The sequence below is a fragment of the Bombus flavifrons genome, chromosome 3 (assembly GCF_040668555.2).
Source record: "Bombus flavifrons isolate JBK064 chromosome 3, iyBomFlav1_principal, whole genome shotgun sequence".
Taxonomy (NCBI): Eukaryota; Metazoa; Arthropoda; class Insecta; order Hymenoptera; family Apidae; genus Bombus; species Bombus flavifrons.
In genome coordinates, this window is record NC_138444.1 from 19,347,560 (window position 1) to 19,365,177 (window position 17,618).

At 37.2% G+C, this 17,618-nt stretch overlaps 1 protein-coding gene across 9 annotated transcripts in view; it reads left to right on the top strand.

Annotated features, from left to right (window-relative positions):
* The first annotated feature begins 9,881 nt into the window (after positions 1-9,881).
* The window catches only part of LOC138177904 (nephrin), a 94,995-nt gene continuing 87,258 nt past the window's right edge, over positions 9,882-17,618 (top strand). For 6 of the 9 annotated variants that reach the window (XM_069109220.1, XM_069109213.1, XM_069109218.1 and 3 more), the window contains exons 1-2: positions 9,882-10,080; positions 16,359-16,842. Coding sequence is in view for 7 of the 9 variants with exons in the window: in XM_069109213.1 (XP_068965314.1) it covers positions 16,785-16,842 (58 nt within the window). In the remaining 2 variants the exon portion in view is untranslated. Of the gene's footprint in view, positions 10,135-16,358; positions 16,843-17,618 lie in introns of all 9 variants that reach the window. The other 3 variants (XM_069109215.1, XM_069109214.1, XM_069109221.1) reach the window with 3 other exon arrangements.

A 17,618-nucleotide genomic window follows, 5' to 3' on the forward strand; every position in this document is an offset into this window, starting at 1 on the left:
GACAATTAAAATCATATTAAGGAATCATCGAAACCCAAGATACCGGCAGCTTCCTAAATAATCGTGTACCATTTTCTCTATTGAATTTGGTTTTTCGTAATAAAATATTATTAATTATCATACGTGATAAAATCTGCGGTTTATTCTACTTGGCGTTCGATTAATTTCTCCCATCTTCGAACAACAGCCACTATGTGCATTGTACATCAACGCTATTATACAACGGATATTTCTCGAGTAATATCCTTGCTTGAATTTCATTGATTCCGAAGATGTATTTAAAACCGTGTAGTGTTTTAAATTAGCGACTTTTTAAATATTCTTTTAGTAATCCAGTTCCCTTTTTCTTGAAAACGAAAACTTTTTAATAAATTCTTCCGCTTACATCCATTCACCCGTTTACCCCTCTATGTTTGTATATGGTACTGTGCATAAACGCGTGAGTGTTTCTATTTCTTCCTTTATTTGCTTTTCGATCGCATATGACTTGGCAAACGATGAGGAAATCGCACGGTACCCCTAGTTTGACCGTGTCTAGTTTGTGACCCAACACTTTCCCATTTTTTCATAGATATAACATTTCAACGAATGATAGATCAAGTTTATTCGATTAAAATGAACATTTCCTATACTATATGTGGAAACGAGTATGAGATTATTTTAGCTGGAACATTACTGCTATAAAACGCGGATGGCGTATAACAAACGTTTAGTACGATAATGTTGGAATTTAATCTTGAAATTAAGATTAATAAACCGTGGAAGACACAATGTTTGTATTGAAACAATACTATATGATTTTTATTAAACAAAGTTATAGTAAAATACAAGTAAACGTTATGAATGTTGACAGTTGGCTAGTTATTCTCAGACTGACTAAGTGATCCATGGCCCTTGAAAAGATTTTGAATCCCCACTCTCTATGCAGTAATGAGTGTGACCTATGTGGATGCTTTGTGGCGGCACGTGTCACGGAACCTTCCAGCAGCTTCGCGATGCAAAGCGCTATGCCGTCAAAGCGCGACACCGACGTGCCGAATGTTCCGTCCATATCCTTATACTTCTTCCGCCGAATTCTCGGAAGAGCATGCACGCGCTAGCAGCCGCGGTACATCTAACGAACGCACGCTAGTGGGGATAGCGCTGGGCAACGAAGGGAAGAATCCGATCGATCGATCACCTCATCTGTACGCGATTAATATCGTTGTATTCCAACAGATAATTTGAATATTTCTTTTATTCGTAATCGATCAAAAACAGAAAACAATAACGACAAACGAATATTTAAAAATAAATTTCACGAATTATTCAAGACAGGCGGATTACGTATCGATCGTTGATCATGAAATTGGAGAACAAAGAGAGAACTGGACATTCTCTAGTTAGCTTGTTGGTTGCGCGAAACAGGAAAGAGGGAATACGGGCGAAAGGGCTTGTCCGTGCAAATACGCAGGAAGCGAAAAGGGATAGAACGCGGGAATACACGCAAGCTGCAGCTGCATGCAATAAACGTGCGTTAAGCTAGCGCGTATGGTCTAAAGCCATCGAGATTATGGCGAAAACTAATTAACTCTCTTCGACCAATCAGTTCTTCGTTCTTTGTCTCCTCCGTTGCTTCCTCCGCTGCCTCCTTCGCTCGAATGCCGACAAACCGATAAATCACAATATCTGTCAACGATTTGTGATTTTCAACTAAAGCAGTAGTTAAAAACTGGCTGATACGACAAAGTTACCTTGACATTATGTATTCAAAATTTGTTTACTTTTACGTAGGTAGGAGAATCTCTTTCTTTTGTCTGCCCGTCTACGATCTACAGTCTACAATTTACCGAACCGATTGCCAGCGAACTGTACAGACGAGTTCCTATGGTAGTTCGCCATCGACTGTCATTCGATCTCGTGGCAATGCATCTATCGGACGTCGGTAGACCGAGTGCATCTTTCTTTCAGCAGGCGTCATCCGCCGAGAACGTATTCGGCAAGATCAAACGCTCCACATCACTTTGCTTTTGCTTTTGCTTTTGCTCTTGCTCTTGCTCTTGCTCTTATATACATATATATATATATATGTCGGGTTCACATTATGATTAGGATTAGAGGCGTGAAACGAATCTTCATCTGGATTACACATTGTTGTCATGCAATAAGGAAGACATTGACTAGTGCAAATATGATTATTAGTACAAGTGTGGATATTTCAGAATTGACAAGTATATATATATATATATATATATATATATATATATATATATATATATATATATGTATATAAGAAGCCTTCCCTTTTAAACTTTAGGAAAAACCCTTAAAAATTATAATCCAGATTCTTTAGTCAATCCGATTGCATTTGTTCAATATTTGTAATAGCGAGCTTGGGCTCGAGGCGACAACCAGTCGCCGAACGTAGCCGCGGTCACGGGATGAACGCTTTGCTTAACAAAGGTATGGAGTAATTCTATAGTTCTTCTTAAAAGAAATATTTGTAGCGGCACGCGACAGTAAACATTCCAACGGTTTCTGTCCCGTGGCTCGCCACACGCAGATCCTATTCTTCGGGTATGATGGTTACCAGATGCCGACGCGGCTCCACAGTACATGATCAGCTAGCCCGAGGGCCGTTATAAATATTAAGATTTAGTTATCTAAAGTCTCTCAAACAGACAAACAGTCTTTGTCCCAAAAAACGGGAAGATAGGGAAGATCTATTTTTTCAACGAACGACGCTTCCCGCTAGCAACCTTCCTTTTCTAGCCACCAATATGGAAATTGATCAATTAACAGCAACGTCAATTTCCCTCACTTCCCGAACGAAGGCATCTCTCCACGAATCCGATGATCTCGTGTCCTTAGACACACCCCATCATAGTTTTCCTCCGCAGCATCATCCCGACGGAAAGTCATTCTCTCGTGAGCTCTCATTAGCTCGAGTTACATAGCGTCTTTACGCTCGGTGAATATTTTACGTTTTAACAAAGAGCAAGTTTAGTAATACTCGTATCGTAGACAAGTAAATCGGGTCCAACTTAGACTTTGGAGGAAAATACATTTGTTATCCCGTTGACCGCGGATTCGTTTTCGACCCTAAGACCATTGTCATTAGTGTCTAATCACCGCGGTTACTTATCAATTCTAGAATATCCACACTTGTACTAATAATCATATTTGCACTAGTCAATGTCTTCGCTATTGCATAACGACAATGTGTAATCCAAACGAAGATTCGTTTCACGCCCCTAACCCTAATTCTAATGTAAACCCGACATATATATATATATATATATATATATGTATATACTTGTAATTGAATAATGTTACGTATGTATTCCCAAATCACTTTTTCCTATTTCCATCTTACCGTTTTTAACCTTTTTAATTGCGCAGTTTACTTTGAGAAATCCCCTACGGGGTGCGTAGCTAAAACCAAGAAAAACCAGAAAGGATTACATTTTTATTAAAATCTTGAAAATTGACAAAAAATAATAGAGTAAGGCGTGCAGAACAATTCGGGGAATAGCCGATATACGCGGTAAAAGTACACGAATGGGGTTTCATCGAGGAAAATAATCAACTCAGTTTATAAAAAGTGATACGTTATACGGAGCACGGCCGATATACCAAAGAGAATAATCAAATAATCAAACTTTTCTTTATAAGGTATATAATAGTTTTAGTGCAAGTATAAAGAAAACATACCGCTAAATGTCACTTATATTACTTTTTACTAAAATTCTGACTTTTTACAGTAAGTGGTAATTTTTTATTTCACACGACGACTATACAGGTCAACAGCACCAAAATAGAATTTTGCATCGACGTGGATACAGATTGAACTCATTTAAGCGGTTAATAAAAGATTAAGACGCAGGAGATGACTCGATCAAAGATAATTATCGTTATTTCCGTTATCCTCTGTTACAACGAAAATGAATATGTATACATGTTTTTATATTAGGAAAATTATCCCGATAATTGACAACGATGATACGTATCGTTAAAGATTTCTATATAAAATATAAATATATTCGAAGGGGTTCGCAATGATTCTATAAAATTAACTTTTTATATATGTACGAATCTGTATCTTTATTTCGCTTCAAATCGCTTCAAATCGCTTCGAATCGCTACAAATCTCAGATCAATTCAAAATAAAATTATGTTCGAAAAACGGAACTTGAATTTGCTACAATTAGATAAATGGATACCTGACAAGCAAGTAAATATGTATGTAACAAAAAGTCGATGTTATCCGAGCAAGGGTTATGATTTTGGTAACACCATGTTCCTCCATATCGCTAAATAATGATCGATGTACCACCGTAAACCTTCGACAATAGTAGATTTGAAACAGGAACTGTGAGATTGCGGACCGGTTTGCCAAATTAAGGTCGTATGCAACATTCCCGCATTGCATGCCTGCATACCCTATACAGCTGCTTGTGTGGAGTGTATGCAAAATTCAGGAAACCACCCTCATGCCGTTCTCACGTTCTCACCTCTATCTGCAACCCTTCGGATAATCTCACACAAGTTACTACGTAGCGTAGGATTCGCTATTAAATCAGTTTTTCAAATTTAAATTCCATCAAATTCTTAATTACTACGTACTACTACTTACTACTTAATTACTACTTTTATACTGTTCGAATACTCGTGACATTATAAATAATTACCATTCGTATTCTTCGAGATTCAATTTCAAGCAACCTATACGCGAGATACATCGTACAGGTTTTCGTAATGGCTTCTCTCGGCGTACTTCGTCACTGTCGATAAGACGAACACTGACAACCTCGTGTTTTCTATACGACGACGAGCAACTTGACCTTTCCAAATTTGCAATAAAGTTTATCTTTTCAATTCAATGCGATAGATCGTACAGCGTTAGATCGTAAGCCGCAAACGAACGAAAAATTATTAACATAGAAAATCTAAATTTTAATACGACGCGAGGTACAATTTTTCAATCGTACAATTGCCAATACAATATCAAGCTATGCGACAATACGTTACTACACTTATACGTTACTATAGTAAACTCAATTTCCAGCACAAAAGTGAATAAATAATCAATGTAGCGCGAATCTTCTCTGAAAGTATTGTTTTGTGTTCTTTTTAATTCGTAGGTTGACGGGCGACAATTTACCGAAGTGAATAGTTAAACGAATTGGTATCTCGAAACCCGATTGGAATACCGATACATTCGGTTATTGGAGCGCATTGTTCCTAGAGTTGGTGTTGAAACACGAATCGAGGAAGTATTTAAAGGTGTGATATAGAGGATAGCCAGGAGTGAAAACAGCTTTCAAAATTTCAATGAAATTAATTAGATAACATTTGATCTTTGTGCAACGAAACAGGTTATTGAAAGGTCATGTAGTTTTAACGCGTTCCCGCTTATTCGTGACAGAATCATCTTATGTATGTATACGTAGCATATATCACGGTAAACATATAGAACTATATATAGATCATAAACTTTGTAGTTCCGTTTGTACGAATAGAATGCAAAGTTAAAAGAAACAAATAAATTGCAAAATAAATTGCAAAAGCCACGACAAAAGTAAAAATAAGAATAATATTTTCTTGCGTATCGTAGCCTGTAGCACGACATGCCTGCGACATACAAAGAAACTGATACGAAGAAACACGGGAAAATGAAATAAGAAACATCCATGGTAGAATAATAATTTTTTGATAAAAGTAGCAAAGCCTACTATGCACAAAATATATACATAATATTTGGGATAATCGCGTGTTGTATTAATTCAACGTTTACTCTATTTTGTAAATCTATCTATTCATAAACTTGAAATTAATCGTCGTACTAATAACATGTATATGTTCATCGAAATCCAAGTTATTCGAATGCTTTGATAATATTATAAATTTGACAAAGTACACATAACTTTCTGGCCATGCAAAGTTGGCCTTGTATTATTCAATTTTTTACGTTTCAATTTCAACGAGATACGCAATATGTAATATATAGTAGATAGGTAGAGTAATCGATAATATCAAAGCCTGCTATAATACTATCGAAACTTCTAAATAGAAAATATGTTGAAACACGCGACATTCAGAATACAAATATCCAATGAAATATACGCAAACAACTGGATATAATAGATATTATTGTATTGGATACGAGTTTGTAGATGGAGTTTATAGATCGGATCACGGTAGCTGTATTTGAAAAAAGTATAGTAGCCTGGTAATGTAGCAGGATAATTCAGCGTCGAGCCGTTTTCATTGATCGAACGAATCGATAATTGGTATCTCGGAAGCAAATTAGAGTGCTGATAGAGGTAGCTGTCGAGGGTGCATTGTTGTCGTGGTCGTCGACGGAGCAATAGAGGAAACAAGCAACTGGACCCGACCGGCCAGGCGGAGGGGCAGGCAGGCAGGCAGGCAGGCAGGCAGGCAGGCAGGCAGGCAGGCAGGCAGGCAGGCAGACGCGAGTAAATGCGAAGCTTGCTGTTTGCTGCGCCACGGCGTGCAGCGGCGTCCGATTAATTTCTCGGGCAAAGCCTGCGGGCTCCAAGGACATTGGCAACGATTGTTTTCGGCTTTGCCGATCTCAAAACCGTGTAAACGTCCGGCAGTTGCTTTCGCGTGTTTCCTAATTAAACTACCACTATACGACGAGAAAGACCTTAGCTACCGTATCAACGACAAACCGCCTCTCCTATTTACATCAACATCTTAATACTTGATACTTATTAACTCTTAATACGTGCTGTGTCTGCGATTCTACTACCGTTTTATTCATTTTCAACTTAATTAGTTTCATAATAAATTAATTAATTATTTTCAGCTTAACTATTAACTTGACATTAATCGTCCAAAAATAATGGAAGAATAATCCGAATACCAGCGATAGTCGTTAGTTTTTCGTTAAAGACTAAACCGTTAAATGTGAAATTAAACGTAAAATGGATGTACAATAACGAGGCGCTATCGCTTGTTAACGCTTGTTAACGTCGCAGTAGAAAGCTTAATACGTCTCTGTTTTTCGAGATAATCATCTGATTTTCGATTACTATTCGTTTCATTCGCTGCAACACCTTTTAATAGGAAATAGTGTATGAAATAAGGACATGGCTACGAAAAACAGTAGTTAAGGGCTGAACATGATAAGTGATAAAAAAAGGTAACATTTATTTATACCTTCTACGTACATATACGTACATATATGTATCTGTAATAATAAATATTTGCCTGAGAGAAGTTGAAATGGGATAACATGTGGTACGAATGTATATAAAATGAATATCTTTAAAATAACGGGAAACGCACGCCATTCTGAAATCTTCGATTCAATGAAATTTGCATGGAAAGAGGATAGGTACTAATGAAAATCGAGGATCTGCATTTCTCCAAGGTTAATGGGGCAAGAGGGAACTAACGAATTCAACAAACTGTAAGAGTTGGTTGATCGCACGAATTTACAGCACAGCGTTATGATATTTTGCACGATATCCTGGCAAGTTTCCAAAACATCGTCGAACGATAAAGAATATATAAAAATTGCTAGTTTAGTTACTAGCAACGTTTATTTCTTGCACGATATCGCCCATCGATGTGTCTTGATTTTACGTAATACGTAACTTCACGTAAGAAACGATTTAACGAACCGATGATGTACCGCGATATACAGGTTCATTTTACGATAAATTCTACAAGATGTTGGAACGGTATGATAACCGGACCCAGTTGATCGATCATGAATGTTAAACGTCATGGAAAACTTAAATGTACATAAATTTACACAATGTATACAAGAATATACGAAATACGTATGAAGGTAAAGTATTCGTTGTAAAATTTTAGGGTATGAAAGAAAATTAGAGCGTTTAATTGTTCTATTCCATTGTTCCTTTTTGACCCGATCCATGAAAATGTAAATTAATCTATGAAAATGTAAATGATCTAATAATAGGTAATTCGTAGTAGCAATAAGCAATAATTTCCTGAGTAGATGCTTTAATTTAAGATTTTTTCATAATTTAACAGCGCATCGTAAGATCGGCAGAAGATCGATATCAACGCATTCGTATTATTATCTGTACGATAGAACTGCATTTATCCGAACCCGTTGAGGGACAAACAGTTCATGTAACTAGAGGTTATACAATAGGAATTCACCAAATCTCTCTGCTACCTATGATTTCTCGTTCGAATAATTGGCGTTCGTGTTCACTTAATCGGGCACTAGCTAAAATTTCGTTTCGATAAATGACATTCTCTGCCCTAGTTTACCACAAATGCAAATATAAATGCATCCACTTGTTCGCAACAGTCTGTGGATAACTACGACATCGACGCTCCCCCGCGTCACCACGATAGATACGCTTTTGCTTTCAAACGACAAAGTTCAAGGGACCATTTGCAATCTTCGATGTTCAAAATTATTTTTTACAAACAAATTGACAAAGCTGCCCAGGGAGCTCGCATTATAAACTTAATTTCGTCTAAAAGGCAATCGTAGTTAAGTTATATCTCGATCGGCTTAAACAGCTTTAATGCACTGCTTGCATCGTATCTCGCACGAACATGCACGTGCGAGTAACCATGTAAATACATTCGTAAAAGGTTTCGACCGGCCTGTAAAATTAAAAACGGATACAAATACCTCATACGCTGTTACAAGACACTCGCGAGCGATAGTCGCGGGGCTTACTTTCTGGTCCACTAATTATATTATAATCGATCTTTCGGATAAACTATTATATACATACGTATTTGGTTTCTCTTTCTATCGAGCAATGTTCGGATCGCGACTGTTTCATTTTCTGTATCATTTTTCATAGCGCGTGATACAAGGGACAAATACGAGTTGGAATTTTCCCGTAAATGTACTGCCGCAAATGTACTGTTTCTCGTAAACGTTGTTGGCTTTTATTCAAAATGATATATCGCGTGTAAAGAAAAGAAAAATTATATATATTTTAGATTTTATGCCATAAATTAAGTTCTAGTAGTTTAAGTTTTAGCAAACGCTTATTCGATTTTCACTCGTTTCGTTATCTCTTTTAAGCCGATCGATTATAAGAACAAAGTTGACAAAACTGAAATTCCACCATTGGGAATTCCATAACATTAGATAGAGCTGGTCTAAGAGCACCAATATACGTGGTATAATATTGGATGGGGAATAATCCACAAGGTGTGATAGAAAGCGAAACAAAGGGACTAAAAGCAGTAGCAGATTAGGATTCGTACAATAATTGTAGCAGTATCGATAGTTTGTGCCATTATATCGTTTTATTATTAATCGCTTACTGTCACTTACTGTACATTTTGTCACTGTATCGTCGTTCCTACGGACGATTCGAAGAAGATGGGCAAACGTATTTGAAGTTAAGTGTCCGAAGCAGTATCCAGTAGAGAGTTGTCATTTAGCAGGTAGCACCGCATCAAAAGACTATACATTGTACATTGTACATACAGGTGATGATACGAGGCGTCACGGGGCGATCGAGAATGGAAATACGAGATCCGTCGAGTCTCGACGGGGTGAGGCATCAGAGGGCGAGAAGGGCGAGAAGGGCCGAGGCGAGGCTAGGCTTGGCTTGGCTAGTCTGGGCGAGGTGAGGCGAAGCGGTGGGAGGTGGGATGGGGTGGGTTGAAGTGAGGCGAGGCGAGGCGAGGTGAGGCGAGGCGAGGCGAGGCGCGGCGAGGCGAGGCGCGGCGAGGCGTCGCGAAACGAGGAGAGGCGAAACGAGGAGAGGCGAACCGAGGGATACCGTGAAACGTGCCGGACGATTTGAGAGGGCCGGCCGGCTGACGCGAACCAAGGGCTGAAGCACGGAGTGGGGCGCGAGAAGCGTCGCGACGCTTCTCGGTAGCGCCGGGAACTAAAAGTCCGGGCGGCACGACGCGCCAGTATTCAGCCCGCGACGGTCGCGAGCGTTCGCGTACTTTCAGCTTTGCCAGTATATATGTATTTATTTGGGCTTGTTCTGTGCACGTATATAGTATATTAGTATATACACAAACATATATCCGAGTTCGTAAGGATAAATCTCGTAACCGGGGCAAGTGAATTTTTCTCAAGATTCTTTTCGACCACGCATATCGGTGAGGAGACGGAATCGAAGAAACTTTTAACTTGTGATGGGTGAACAAATTTATGTAAAATGTTCCAAAGTTCGAACTTACCGAAGGCAGTTGCTTTGCCGAGTTTCATTTCCTCCTCTGTTCTTCGTATCCTTTTTGTTCCCATAGGCAACAGCCGCATTTCTCTATCTAATGGCCATAAAATGAACTTGGCTGAAAGGAATCGCGTTTTACCTTCTTATTATCCTTTTCTCGTTCTTTTCCTTTTTTTTATTCGCTGTTTTCCTTATTTCATCTTGCCATTGGAGCACACTTTTTACCCTTTCTACCGACCATGTATTAACATTAATCGAATACCGTGCGATCATTTACCAATATCATAATCTAACAGAGAATTCTTCAATCCCTATCGTTTCCCACTTTCACGCTAACGATTTAACGAAAACTTTCTACAATATATATTCCACGTTTTCCGCTTTTTCGTTTTTGCAGTCTCAAATATGTTTGACATTTAATTAAATACATACATTGCTTTGTCCGAGCATTCTTCGATAAACTATAAGTGTTATCGAATTTGATTCGCGATTGGGATGCGTGCAATTGTAATCGCACGTTTGCGATACCTGTAATTTCTGTAACTATATTTTACTCGACGATAAAGAGAAGGTAAAAAGAGAACTGACTCGATTTATTTCCTTGTCGATACCTTATCGTTCTATTCTGTCTATATGTCGTACGACAGTATGTAAGATGACAGGAAATTGTATAAAGAAAAGACCTCTGTCTTACAATTTACAGTCGTTCGCTTCGTAGCCTCCACTCTAGCATCAATTTTTATTTTCATTTCATTTATCGATATCGAACAACCTAGAGCATACGTGACTTCGGATACGTTACCGCCAGATACACCCTTGCCGTGATTTTATCCTCGTACGAATCTTATTCGACGTTGAATCGTTGCGTTGGGATTGGTAACAGGACCGCCGCTGCGGCTTAACGAGTTCAACGAGTTTTTCTCGGTCGACCGTTCGGTAATTGAGGATCTGGTGGCACACAAAATTCCCACCGATACGATACTTTTATCGACGAATTAATTCGTATTGATTTGCTGTGGTGGAACGAAAAAAAGAAAATAGAAAAAAGAAAAATAAAGAAGAGAACGTTTTTCAGCCATTCGACGATACTGACTTGGCTGATACCGACAAGTCAGTTTCCAAATGAATCGAGAGCACCTAGATTTTGACGAAGTATAATAAACGTATGCGATTCCTATCTTCGTTCGAATGAACAATTCGTTGCCGTTCGCGAGAATTTATAGTGATTTCGTCCTTATACCAACGTCATCGGTCGAATTTCATCGATCATATACTTTAAAGATAGATACGTATCGTTTAACTAAACAACCTTAACAACTTTCCTGTCATTCTGTCAACTTCTGTCAAAATCTTTTTCAATTCTAATACAAAGACTCTGTTAAAATATTTATATATACGTATTTATTTATAGATAGAAAAAGATGAAACTGACTGAAAAGACGAAGCTTCCATGCTTCACTCGATATATACTCTCAAACTTTTCCGAATAAAACGTTATTTCCTTTTAAACAGCACGGTACTTACCACGGTGCAGCACTGTTGCGTTTCTTTCGTTCGATTTGTTGCGGATTAACGAATTATTAGCAGGAATGCGTTAAAATATACTCATTGAAAACGACTATCGCATTACGCAAAGTACCCATTTAGAAGTTAAAATTCTTTAATCTTCTTTAATCTTCTTTAATGCGCGGTATATATAGATTGCGTTAATCGAAGGATATACTCGAACTTAGGGATTGCATTAGAATGCGACTACTATTAGAATATCCACTGCTTGTTAGAAAAATTGAGAAAGTAACGAGAGAGCTGCTGGACTATTCTTTTAAATTACGTGCTCGTATGATAATAAATAGCTGCTGATATATACGTAGATATATAAAGTACATTTGTATCATAAAAATTGTTAATTATTTCGTCGTACATATATATTTATCAAAATAGAGATTTAAATAATAACGAATAATCTGGCGAATTCAGGGAAATGAATAATATCGATTTAACGCAGCAAGTGAAAATTGTTGAACCGACGCGACGAGCTCGGAGAATCGCATTCGAATCTAAATCCTTCTTGACGCGAACATCGCTTATAAACGTTTTCAGTAAATAAGTTGTTAGAAGTGATGTTTCTCTCCCTGCTAAATAACCTGGACAACGTTTCCTACCGCGCGACGAGTAAAGTCCCTCTGGGCTGCTGGGCGTATTAGCAAATTCGATTCGGTGCGGTAACTTCCACCGTTCCATCGTTCCACCGGTGTAACACGGATGGAAGGGATAATGCGAACGAAGCACGATGACGTCGACGTTTAATAAAGTTTTTCGCACTCGGGGTTCCGAGTTCCACCGAATTTTATAGATAAACACCACAGGAACCGACAAAAAGCGTTTTTGTTGTTTGAGCGTTTCTATTTTACACGGTTATACGTATCGTTATACGTTCGCTTAACGTGTTTAATGCTCGTAAGTCCACTTGAAGATGCAATACAATCCTACTAAAACTTTTTCTATAAATTCAAACAAATTTGATAAAACGTCCGTTTCTTACGATACAAGTTGGATGCTGTTAGTAAAAATCACTGTGGTTTCGATTTTGCATTTCGATATTGCATTGCTTGACAATGAAATATAAACTGAAAAGTGTGAATCTTTGGCACTTGGTGACAAATCTTTTCGACGGAAAACCGACTGAGAGGAACTTGTGTTTCTCGAATGAAACTAGTTGCTTTTTAGTTTCAGAGATGCGAAACTTTCTTGAAATCCAGTAAATTCATTGATTCCTCCTTTCCAGCGAATCAAAACCTCTTCTATTCTTGTGCCAAGTTTTAAACTAGTAAAACTCGACCGGATCTAGACGTGAGAAGGCGAACAAGTAAATTCGATTTGATAGCGTAATCCAAACTATAAATCATACAGCTTTTTCCTTGAAATTATTTGTAAAAGAAATGCAAATTGCCAATGAATATAACTCGAGTAAAAGTAAAAATTGGAGATTAGAATCCAATTATAATTAGTATCCAAGTATAATTGTTTATCGTTATCATAAGTACGAAGCGTTTTTAGAGTCAGCAAAATAGAATTTAGTTTTACATTAAATTGTACATCGAATCTGTAATTCTACGTATACGATTGATACACGGGTATCGATGTGCGTAGATACGAAAGGAGAACAGTATGATTCGTTGCGCGAAAATCTCCACTTTTAATAAAGAAGAGAATAACTTGCCGGAAATAGATTTACTTCGTATCAAAATTAACATCTCTCGTCAAATTAAACGAAAATTTTCACGCAAATATCGTTGCACGTGTAAATCTTTTATTTGCAACAACTTAACGAATAACAGCACATTTTCAAAAAGTATAGATTTATGTATAATATCATAGATATTTAAGATAAAGAGAAAATGTTTCATAAATGTCAGTGAAAAGTTCAAATATTCTGTATTTTTAGTTTATTACGCGTCTAAAGTTATCGTTTTCTACCGTAACGCATGGAAACTGTCCTCCGTTTATTTCTATAGTATATGTATAGTACATACCTACATAGTTGGATACGTCTTCTTCGGTATTATTTCGCACGTTCGGCAATCCTACTAGCTTTTACCCTATTCTTAGCAACAGCTGCCTGTGCATCGTTTTACCGCAAATTAGTCACTCGGAAACTTCGTTTACGATTGTGTCCTTATGTACTATATAGTAAAACTTACCGGTTCTGCGAAAATCATTCAAATATTATAAAATGTACATCATAGGAAGAACGATTGTAAAAAGTATAGTAACACAAGAACAATAATAGGGGAATAATTTTGCGATACAAACAGAATATAGCACAGTTGTATATTTCAATTCAAACTTCTTCCGTGTAACAATTTCCAATGAACAAGGTCAAGCAGTATTGTTCACATCGACAAATCTTTCTACATTAACTAAAAAACTAATGGAAAAATATGTACGTATACACGAAAACAACAAAATTCATCGAAATAATCAACAATTTTTTCGAATTGAACATTTATCAAATTCCAATTTAATGGAATCTCATAGTACCAATCTATACACTCGAAAAAATTGTATTCTTCAATTATATGTTACGTTCGATCACATTGCTGAAATATAATTCTCTCGTGTTATTTATTGTACAATTATATTTGGATGTGGTTTTATTTGTAATATATCATTTGGTGCTCGTACAATTGACACGTCTCAATAAATGCCAGAGATACGTGTTATATTGTATTATAAACTTAATAACGTTAATATTACGTCGTAATTGATAAATGAATACGAGTGGATGCTAATACATATGTACATTGTGAATAGAGGATAAATAAGGTTGAAATTCCGTCGAACCAAGGTACGCGTGTATATTGAAACGGCGGAAAAAGTGAAATGACGCGGTAAATGTCCTTTAAAGTCGAGTACGAAGTTAGTTGGCAAGGAAGAGCACCGCGAAGGTTCATACAATTAATCACTTAGCAGTTTTATTCAATTATGTCTTGCTGCGGCCCAGAGTGCCAGAACGCGAGTAGGAGGATTTAGGGTGGCTAGCGACAATGGCGTAGGTTGAAAGGAAAGTTGGTAGAAAAGGAAGAAGCAACGGAAGCCTTGCTAGTGGTATTTGATTTGTAAGCGAAAGCATAACACACTGTTAGAGTTACGCTATAAGGTTGCACAGAGAGATACGTGTTCCATGTTCATCAATCATCGACGATAAAATCCATCGAAAAGTCGAGTTGCCTTTTCAATATGCCGTTAGCATATTCGCGTCGTATCCCGTGGTATCGAGAAAGAGGGTCGATAACGAAACAGACAGAAAGCGAAAAGCAGTAGCATGAAACACAGGAAGAGGAAAGTTTTTATCGCAACTCACATCCCTATGATTAGAAATTCTCCGTATGATTATTACTATTATGTTACAATTGGATAAATTATACGTAATTATATATATATATATATATATATATATATATATATATATATTTTATTAAATAACAATTTTCTCAATTTCAAACAGGCTTTCGAAAAGAGGAGATTCTGGCCAAAGATTCTTCTGCTCTACCCTCTATTGCTCTGTATTACGGTATACTCGAGTAGTATTTTGATTCTACCGAGTTTGCTCACTTGGTTTGCCAACTTTCTTTCACGATAGTTCTTTCATTCCTATTTCTTATTTCCTATCAATACGGTTTTTCCTTCCTCTGATCGAACAAATTTTCGATATGGAATCATGACTGATAAACATTGATATCTGTACGTAACAATTTACATAAACAACTTTTCATCAAAATGTTTTTCACATTATTAAATTTTTTTGAATTTTTGGATACTTGTAATTGGACAACTTGGACAAACACAAAGCGTTTGAATAGGAATCATGTCCTGATAGAAGATGATTGGAAATATCTTTGTTGTTTTATCGACGTAATTGTGGCGTGTATAGTTCTAGCGTAATATATCTGCGAGAATACCGTGATCTTTAAAATTCGAAAGCATTCAATAGCTTTTCTCAACGCAGGATAAACTGCTGCGATCGCATTCGTGGGAAAAAGTCAGAGCGTTTTGAAATAACCGATATCCTTGTTAAATCAGTCATAACGGCGCAATAATTTCGTCATCTCTCCGCATTTAATCCCAATAGACTTTCGTCCATTGAGTCACGTCATGTCTTTTGCGGATTAATCGTACAAGAAAGTTATGCTGTTTACGAGTTATCGGCCGTACGAATATACGTATTTATCAATTAAATATATTCGTTTTATAACTTGTACACAAACTGTCGTTAAAATGTTGTAATAGAGATCATTCGAAAGAGCTTTTCCTTTGAATCTTGGTTGATACGTTTTTACGTTATACGTACGTTATACATGCCATGTATGTAGTCCTTTTACACAATATTATAGGCAATTTTGTTAGTTATTGTGTAATATATAAGTAAATTCGGAATGTTACATGGTGTGATTTTCACGTCAAGTAATCTTTTTCGACCGTCGAATTTATACAAAGCATATTTCGTCCAGTAGTGTATTATTTTGAATTAAGATACAGTGACCATGTATGCTTTCCGAATAAATTGTTGCATCGTATTCGTATACTGCTTTAATATTTAGCAAGATTGTTGTAATCTTAGTAAATGTTAAATATCGTTTTGATAAAAATCTAATTATAATTTTATTTATCCAAGTCTGATATGTGACGTTACTTACATTCCAGAATGCAGAAACAGAGTATGTCGAGGAGAGTTTCCCGAAGAATCGCGCGAAAGTGAGAATCGCGACGGGTGACTACTTAAAAATACCGATTGTTTATTAGTGGGGAATTCTAGAAATAGCAAAGTAAAAGAAGAAACGAAAACAGTGTAGCGGAAATCTTACGAAACGTGAACGGCGGGTGATATGAGTGAATATAGGATCTTTCGTGACGTTAAATGATCGAGTTACGGCCTGGTCGAAACAAACCCCGTCGATTAACCGGCACGCGATACGTCGGAAACACGATTAAAACACAGTGCGTCCTTCTCTTTTGTGCAAAGAAACCGACAGATTCGTGAGCTCGCGTGGAAAGTGAAACAACGTTGGATACAGGGAAAAGAAGCAAACGGGGTGTGTTCAAGAAGAGAAGTGAAAAAAAGGGAAAATAATGTGGTGTCACGTCCTCGCCACCGTCGTCGCATTTTTGTGTGTTGTCTACGCTCAAGGTTAGTCTGATTTTCATTCATATTTTTATACATATTTTCATTCTAATTTCGAATCTGTCATTGCCTTCTACGGTCAAGGTGTAACAATAGGACGTTCGTTGTCAAAAGATACACATAAAGCATACACACGCACATTTATTTTTATGAATATGTAACAGACAAATGGTCAAGGATTTGTGATTTCCCTATTTAACAGAATCTTGCAGTTGTATCTTGTAACGGGTGAACTCTTGAACAGATGATGTGACCCATGCGACCATATTACCTGCGTGATTAGTTCGTACGAATCAAGTACCCTCATTTTCATCCAAGATCGCATCACGTTTCTGGAAATCACCGATCAAAATTTCAAAGTATCTTCAGTCTTGCGTACACGTATACAGGCTTCGCTCCACGAAAGCCTGTATTCGATGAAACTACATATACGAGTACGTACCGCGTGCGTATTCATGACGAAAAGGTAAAAGCATCTATGGTTAGAAATCAGAAAAGAATTTCCAAGTCCGATCGATACGCTTCGAGATCCTTTGAGAAAGTTACCTCTGAACTCTGAATCTACATATATTCATACGTTGAACTCGAGCTTCTAAAAGTGTTAAAATGTCGCGTTATTATGTTATCTACGGTCAACGAATTTTACTTTTTCGTACAAAATTCAACATATAACCTATACGCATAATCTAGCAAATATAAACGAAACGAGTTTTTCCCTAAATTATTCTCTATATACAGGTTTCTTTCACCTCCTTTCGTCTAAAGATCCGAGCATTATCTCT